The 8,603-nt window shown below is 27.8% G+C and overlaps 1 protein-coding gene across 4 annotated transcripts; it reads left to right on the top strand.

The window, feature by feature from the left end:
- The first annotated feature begins 4,654 nt into the window (after window positions 1-4,654).
- Window positions 4,655-8,385, top strand: LOC111284496 (uncharacterized). Of its 4 annotated transcripts, none has more exons than XM_022873174.2 (3): window positions 4,655-5,015; window positions 5,252-6,251; window positions 8,017-8,385. In XM_022873174.2, the coding sequence occupies exon 2, from the start codon at window positions 5,281-5,283 to the stop codon at window positions 6,232-6,234; it is 954 nt and encodes a 317-aa protein (XP_022728909.2). In that variant the 5' UTR covers window positions 4,655-5,015; window positions 5,252-5,280; the 3' UTR covers window positions 6,235-6,251; window positions 8,017-8,385. The 4 variants fall into 4 exon arrangements, with proteins under 4 accessions (XP_022728909.2, XP_022728903.2, XP_022728934.2 ...); XM_022873168.2 differs by having other exon boundaries at window positions 5,252-6,255; XM_022873199.2 differs by lacking the exon at window positions 8,017-8,385 and adding an exon at window positions 7,550-8,015.
- The last annotated feature ends 218 nt before the right edge of the window (window positions 8,386-8,603 follow it).

Raw genomic sequence — 8,603 nt, 5'->3', positions numbered from 1 at the left:
TTTTATACCATTATTCACTCATAATTTTTATTATTTCAATATTAATTTTTGTAATTTAAAATTATTTTATTAATTGACTATATTTATGTTTTTTACTATTGACTTTAAATCAGTCTTAATTCAATTCATATTAGAAGTATTAAAATTTTAAAAAATTTCTTAATTTGACAAATTGAATCAATCAATATATAATTAATAATTTAATAAATACTACAATTACAATTATAAAATATTTGATTATCTAATAAATTATTTGTTACATTTATATTTGATTAAATATAGTATCCATTTGAGTAATTGATATATTTAATGTGTAAATATAGAAAGCAAATATATCAAATTATTTCTCCATAATTAAATTAATGGAATAAAATATTTTATTAATTTATATTTGATTGATAGATTTATATTTTATTAAACATGATTTCATTTGGTAAAATATTAATGCACATTTAATTCCATTTGATAAAATATTAATACACATGGATTTCATTTGATTTTATTTGTAACATTTTATAAATTTAAAATCTAGATATTAATGCACATTGATTTAATTAAAATTTAATTTGTTTTATTTTCATTATTAAATGCAATAAATTTAATTTGTTTTATTGTTCTAAAGTAGGGGATCTATAAATGTTAATGACAAAATAAAATATTTCAATATCAATCAATTTACCATTATTAGACCATTATTCACTTATAATTTTTAATATTTCAATATTAACTTTTATAATTTAAAATTATCTTATTAATTAACCTACAACATGCCTTTTGTATAAATAGCTTTAGGTTAAGTATAATACATCTTTAATTACTTTTCATTCATTTTATATCTTTTGATCTCTACTAAACTCTACTTCAATTTTCTCTCTAATTTTCATTTTGCATCATTTTTTTGTCAGTATTGCTCAAATATTATTCTCCTTTTATACTTACATTTTATATTTCTTTAACTATGATATAAGCTTCTTCTTTTTTTGTTGATGATCGATTTAAAGATTACTGTATATATATAGGAAAAGTCTTTCACCAGTAGAGTCACTAATTATGAAAGTTGATATCATTTTTTGTTGGTACTATATGTCATGTGGGTGTAACAATAAACTATATAAAGTTGATAGAAAATTTCAATGCTATTCCTACAATGTTGATGTCCCTAATCCAACTCCAAAGTACTTAGTATTTATATTTTTTTTATTTGACGCATACAAAATTAATTATTCTATTATGATAATAAAAGTATTTTAAATTATTATATTATATTTATAATTGTAGAGCTTTGCATTTTTTATAGGTATAAGTTGAATATTGAAACGTATGATAATTCTAAAAGGTTGATGTTTGTACTGTTTAATACAAAAATTAAAGATTTAATTAATAGAGATATTGACTATCTTTATGAAATATCTATTAAGATATTTAGTTAAAATTTATTTTAATATTATTTAATATTTAAATTAATTGAATAATATATTAATACTTATGAATTAGAAAAATAGAGATTGTAAGATCCAAAAAATATTTGAAGATCTCACAGGTAAAATTTGTGTGTTTGAGACGAGGACAACCAAGTATAATATTGAGATAAGTAGTATCAAACTTACAGTGAATAAGGTATATAATTTTGATCATAAGCTTGAATGTTAAATATAATTGGAAGAGATATGTATAAATTTATTACAATAATTATGTTTGTTATAAAGTTATATAGCCTAGATTATAACTCAACTATTGTTAAATTATAGATTACTGTTTTATCTATATTTTCATCTCTATTTAGGAAATCTATTAGTTTGTTAAATAAAATAACACTTTACTTTAAAATATTGAAAAATCTATTGTTGCATTTTCACTTCAACAACAATTTATGGAAGACTCTTTTATGAAAAAAATTTGTATGCGAGATTGATTTTAAAGACAAAATTTTTAATTTCTTGAAATCGAAAATATTATTGTTTTTTATTTAGAACTTATTTGGATTCAATAAATTATAATTTGAGTTTTTTTTTAGAATTGATGATAATTGCATAAGCACATTCAATATGTAATTAATTTGTTTTATTATATTAAAATATATAAATTTAAATAAAAATGATTATATAAGTTGTGAGTTATTCATAAACTTCATAACTTATATTATCATATAAAAAAAATTTATATTTATATAAAACTTATTGATATATTAATATATTTATGTGCATCATGGGTTTAAAACTAGTTTAATATAAATATATATTCATGCCAAAGGACGTTTCAAAAACTTTGGGATTACTATTACCAATGGTGGCCCTCATCTTGCATTAGAAAAAACTTTCTCTGACTCTAAACTTTTTCTCACAAAAAAAAAAAATTTTACTTTCATTTTAGGAGTCCAATCTATCTCAAGCAATTTAGTTTATGAACTTATATGCAGCCAAACGATGAATGAGACTGAACTGTAGTTAATTATGTATTTAGTACAAAATAAATATGCAATTATTTCTGATTTTTTTAAAATTTTTTTTGAAGTATTTATAACTTGGTCGATACCAACGGATGAGAAAGGGTTTACTGACAAATAAATTTATACCGATAGAGAGGTGGTTTGGTTAGTATAAATTGTGAGAATTCGTTGATTTTTCATATAGTTATACCAACGGTTCCGTATATGATAAAGTGCTATTGCAAGTTTGCAACAGTCAAATTTTCGATGTTATAATTTTATATCGACGAGGGTTATACCAACATAATTTTTTTTTTTTTTTTCAAAATAACCATCTTTATCGTCAGTATACATATTTTATTGATCTAAAACAACGGTTTTTAATTTTTACTGACAGATTTTGTATCGTCAGTAAATATAGTGACACACGGTGAAGGATGTGTGTATAGTATACAACCATCCCAAGTTCTCTAATTTATAATAAACGTTCGAAGCTTGAAAATAATTTGAAAGAAATTATTTTATATAATTGAGGTTATCAAAAATTAAAATTTAATATTATTATAATAATAAATCAAACCACTATCAATCATTTAAAAATATTTTATTTCTAATTTCAATTCCCAAATATAATAGCACCAACCCTAAAAATTTTTGGGGATGATTGTGAATATTACAACATATGTACAATCTTTCATCTTTAACAAGCGCTGAATTTAAGGGTTCATCATGCAATTTAATTCAAGATTTGGGCCACTTCATGTCAATGGTAACAGGCCACTTTGGGCCAACCTAACCCTATCCACGAGAGCCCTATACCAAGCATATGACCCAAGTGAGATTACTTAATATGTTTTACTCTTATTTTACCAGTGAAGTGATTTATCGATAAAATATTATATTTTTAATTTTAATGATTAAATTTAATTTTTAATAATTTCAAATATCAAAAGAAAATATTTTACGGCTAAAGATTTAGGTTAGAATGCAAAATTAAGAAATTTAAGGTTCGAAGATGAATGCTTCTATATTTTTTTTATTTAAATTTCATTCAACAAAATATTTTTCACTGTGCTAAAATCACGATTAACTCCAAAAATTACTAAATTATTAACGAATTGAATTTTAATTAAACTAATCAATATTGTACATTAGATGTATTGTTTACGTATAGATATCGATATATTTTGATGTACCATCTTCAAATTTACCTATTTTAAATTTTTTTTTCTACATATATATGAAAAAGATTTTCAAATATCAAATAAATGAGATTAATCTAATACAATGAAATCTCAAATATAAAATGCTCATCAACTATAATAAATTTTTAAAATTATAAATATTATTAAAAACTTTTAAAAATCAAATAAATATAAAATATTAAAAATATATAGTAATTTATTATTAAATAATTTCAATCACCTAATTTAATTATTTTTTGGATCAAATTATTAAAAAATAAAAAATATTATTAAAAATTAAAAATTAATCAAAATTTTATTTTGTTTTATTCATTAATTGTCGTAAAGAGATAGCTGTGTAGATAAGAGCTGTAGGATCTGGATTTGTTTTGTCAGACTTTTCCTAGTTAAAAAGCCACAATCAAACATAGTTAAAGCACTCAGAGATGAGCTAACCAACTCTGTTGGCTAAATGTCAATGCCTATCCTCAGCATCCTTAGACCCATTCTGTCTCAACATTAGATTTTGTCGTTTATGAAGTAAAATATTAAAAATTTATATTTTATATAATAATTATGTATCATAATTTATATTTATATAAAATATATATTTTTTATTTTATAAAATTTATTTATAAATTTTATTAAAATTTTAAATTATATTATTTTTATATCACGTTGTTATATTATATTTAAAATTATTAAATCTATTCAAAACCTTCTTCTTTCAACGATCTTCTTCCGTTTGTAAGCTAAAAAATTAATAAATCGATAAATATTGAATAAATTTGATTTTATTTGTTTATCTTAATAAATGATTATAAATATTGAATAAATTTATTTTATTTATTAAATTTATTGAATAATCATAAATAATATTTTAAAATTTATTAATTAAATTAACATAAGATATCCAAACTCATTATTTCTCTTACACGTATCATGACATGTAAGGTACAACATTAACGTGTCAAAGAAAAAGACAAGACGAAAATTATTAGATAATAATAACTCATGGAACACCTAAGCATATCCGCTCTTCTTCCCATCCTCGTTTGTTTGAGTTGGAACCTTCTCAATTTGACTTCCTCTCATGTCCCTATCTATGTCTGAAAATCTAATCCAAAATCTAAACTTATGTTGCACACAGACAAATATAACAGAACTCTCCACTAGTTTTTTATTTTTTTTATTATTTTTAATTTTTCAAGTTTTGCTCTTTGCTTTGCTCGTTTATAAAAAGAAACCAAAACTAACAAACTTCAACTTTCCTTTTTTTTTTTTTAATATATAAAAGTAAATATATTTGTTGTTTTAAGCTGCCCACTTCAGCAACCCTGCAAATTTTCTAATTGTGGAGACATGCAAAAGTTTGAACTCTTCTGCCACTGTTACTCTCTTTCCAGGTTCACTTCTTCACTTTTATCCTTTAACTAGTACTGCTTTGTATTAGTATTTATAGTACTTTTATTTACTGAATATTGATGTAAATTGTACTAGTTTTAATGAATTTTACATTATTTTATGTATATTAATGGTTTTTTAAGGTGATTTTTTATTTGGGTTTTTTTTGTTTGTTGCAAAATTTTTTTGGGTTGATTTTGAGGTTTAATTTTGTGGGGGGTTTTGTGTGTGTTGTTAGGGTTCGATAAAAGTAGGGTTTGGTGTAAAATGTTGGTTTTAAGCATGAATTCAAAAAGACAAAGGCGGCCTAATGTTAGGTTAGGGGAAATAGGAGACGTATCCGCTGCTTTTGCATGTGGGTTTTCTCAGAAGAATAACGAAAGTTTGGTACATAAAAGATGGAAACCTGATTTTCTCAACTCTCAAGAAAATGAACTTGCTACTGCTGTTGAGTTTTGTAAAGGAAACTCTCCAAATTTCTTGATTTCTGACCCTGGTGTTTCCCCGAGGATATCAGCTGAATTGCAACAAAACAGAGAGAATAAGAACCTGAATTCGTCGAAATTGGGTTTTGATTTGATCAGTGCTGATGAAATTGACATGATGAAGTCTACTTTAAATTTTGGTACGATTACCAGGAAGAGTAGGGTCATGAAGCGGCGAGGGCGGAGCAGAGAAGGCAATAATTGTGCGTTTGGCAGTGCTTGGAATTGGAGTTCTAAACTTAGCCCTCAATTTAGCAGTGAAGATAGAAAGGAGCTTGGTGAGAAAGCGTTCATGGGAATCGAATCAAATGTTTGTGCAGATTATTACCCTGATAATGGTTTTCAGGACATGTCAGATCACGAAATGCCGGCTACCAGCAAAGATGCTTGTGAATATGATGCAGATGAACCTGGTTATGGTAATTGGCAACAAGGAAATACTGATGGTTTTTGGAAGGATGCTTGTTTTGAAGGAAATGATGTGTTTCTTAAATCGCGTGACATATGGGACCAAACGAGATACCCCTGTAATGATGTAACTAGTGTCAGAAGATGGTTGGAAGACCTGGGATTTGGCAGGTATGCCGGTGTTTTTGAAATGCACGAGGTTGATGAGGAAACTCTGCCTCTGCTTACTCTAGATGATCTCAAGGAGATGGGTGTATTTGCTGTTGGGCATCGACGGAAAATGTACTCTGCGATACAGCAATTAAGAGGAGGCGATGTTTCTTGTTGAAAACTCTTCTACTAAATGTAGGTAATACTTTTTCCTTTTGTTCTTCACTGCCCTTTTTGTGCAGGAAAAAATGTGGCAGACATGTATGTAACCTTTTGGAGTTTCTGACACGTTTCCTTTCTGGCTTGGTCAATGAGATAAGCTTAACAGGTTCATACTTTTATCAGTTTGATGCAGTTCTTGTCACTGGCCTCTTGAATTATTAATTCTCAACATATGTGAACTAAATGGTTGCTTTTGCTACTGTTAAGTAACGTTATTTTTTGGTTCTAAATTAAAATTCAAGTTATGACTTGATTCTGGCATAAGTGAGAGCTATATATAGTTATTGATGCATGTATTTTGTGTATAAATGGTAGTTGCTTCTTATTTAGGCATATAATTCAGTTTAAAGTATCTTGCTCATGTTGGCCCGTCTCTCAGTTTAAAGTATCATGAGTGATTCCGCGTTGCTGACTGTTATAACTCAGTGACAAGGAAAAATCATGACATAGATTCTTCTTTAGAACTTACAAGTCAACATAGCATCAGTTCCTGCAAAGCTTAGGTATGAATTTTTGCTTTAATGTTAGCCTTGTTGTCATGAGCATTAATCAAAGATTGAACATCATATCATATTTAAATTCCTAATCTAAACTAATAAGTTCTCAAGAAATCCCATTTTCTTAGAATTGTAAATAAAAACTGTCTACGACTCTACGTGTTTGTGCGTGTGTATAAGCCTGGTGTGCCACTTTTTCCCTTCTTTTAACTGTTCGGAAACATATTCTGATGAAAAGAAGTAATAGAATGCTAAAGTGTGCCTATGAATTGTCTTAATCACCAACTTTTTAGCATTTTGAGATTTTGACATCTGTAATTTAGTTTCATTTGGATAGGTTTCCATGACTAAGAAGTACGTTCCCCAAGTTGTACAGTTAGCTGTTGTTTTAGCAGTTAAACAAGCTTTGTGCTGTATGTGATAGGCTCGTATTGTTGATGCATACAATTTTTCATGTTGTTTGGATGGCAGCGTAAAATGAGTAGAAGTGTTTGAAAATGGTTGGACCTGCACACATGTTGCTCCTCTTTTTTATTCATGGATAAGAAAAATGATTCTTTTTCTCTCATTTCATTGTATGCCTCTATTGGAACTTGAAAGTCTAAATGCCAGCAAAATGTAAGATCTGGCTTAATTACTGCAGCTCCAGCTACTTAAACAGGACTTCCATCAGTTAACTTTGAATGCTGCAAATGTCACTTTTAGGATTGTTTTAATGACAACCATTTGACGAAACTTGTTACTTAATGTTTTTGCTCTGTATGAATGGTTCAGGAACATCCATCTTAGGTGGAGTTTCTGTTGGTTTGTGCTTCATTTGGATAGCTGGTCAGAAGGGAGTCCTACCATGCCATCGCGCCATCGCATTGTTTCGAGATTGGAAGGATTTAGTCTCAAATCGACACGATGGCATGGTGGGAATCCTTTTCACTAACCATCTAAATGAAACCTTGCAATGGAATGAGATGGTATTATGTGTATTACAGGTTTTATTGTTGTATTGTTGTAGTTCCTTTGTCTTAACAACTCCCATGTCTGTTTAGGTTGATGGGGATATATCTTTTTCTTTTTCTTTTTTTATTTTATAAATTTGGTGAGATTAAATTTCAATCTGATTATTAAACTTGAATTGTAACAAAGTAAAAGAGAATCAGTTGAGCCACTACAACCGTTCAATTGACTTCTTTTTCTCATTTTTTTGGGATTCAATGCAAATGTTTATATTGCCCTTTTGGCTACAGTTGATAATTTCAAACTGAGGACTAATTGGATGAAGCTGCAATGATGCTTTGTCTCAAACTTGGCCATGGGGCAGAGCTGTGGATTGTGGAATCTCCAATAATAATTTCTTAGATTTACAATGGGACACACCCTAAGATCGAAGTTGAACCAAACCTTTTATGAGTTCGAAAGCACATGTTGACAGCTCTGTTCAGGAAATTGTCCCAAATGGCAGGTGTTCTTCTTTTGTGGAAGCTTATCTCAGCATTTGCTCGATGCAATGCTTTGTTAGCCACGAGCAAACCCTGAAGCAAAGACTTGACTCATGGTGGTCAATTTTTTTTGAACAGTTTCATGGGATGATGGTCTAAAACAAATACTTTAATGGACATCCAGGACTTTGTAGCGGTTTCCTTGTCACCATGCAGGTTGCTTCGGTGGCAACTAGAAAGTGTAAAAATGCTGGATCTCTGATGCAGTGCTGCTGAGCTCACTTATTTTTTTAAGTAAAGGACTTAATGATTTCATCAGGCTCTTACTACCATAAGGTTAGATTTGATAATTTAAAACATAATACAATGATATAATACAATAATATGATATAAAA

Source organism: Durio zibethinus, chromosome 17 (genome assembly GCF_047325235.1).
Source record: "Durio zibethinus cultivar Kanyao isolate XHJ-2024 chromosome 17, ASM4732523v1, whole genome shotgun sequence".
Taxonomy (NCBI): Eukaryota; Viridiplantae; Streptophyta; class Magnoliopsida; order Malvales; family Malvaceae; genus Durio; species Durio zibethinus.
Note: the sequence above shows the minus strand (reverse complement) of the source record. Positions and strands in the feature narration are given on the sequence as shown.

What these genes read in the sequence shown, in the direction of transcription:
- LOC111284496 (XM_022873174.2), top strand. Translation starts at nt 5,281, where the DNA reads ATGTTGGTTTTAAGCATGAATTCAAAAAGACAAAGGCGGCCTAATGTT.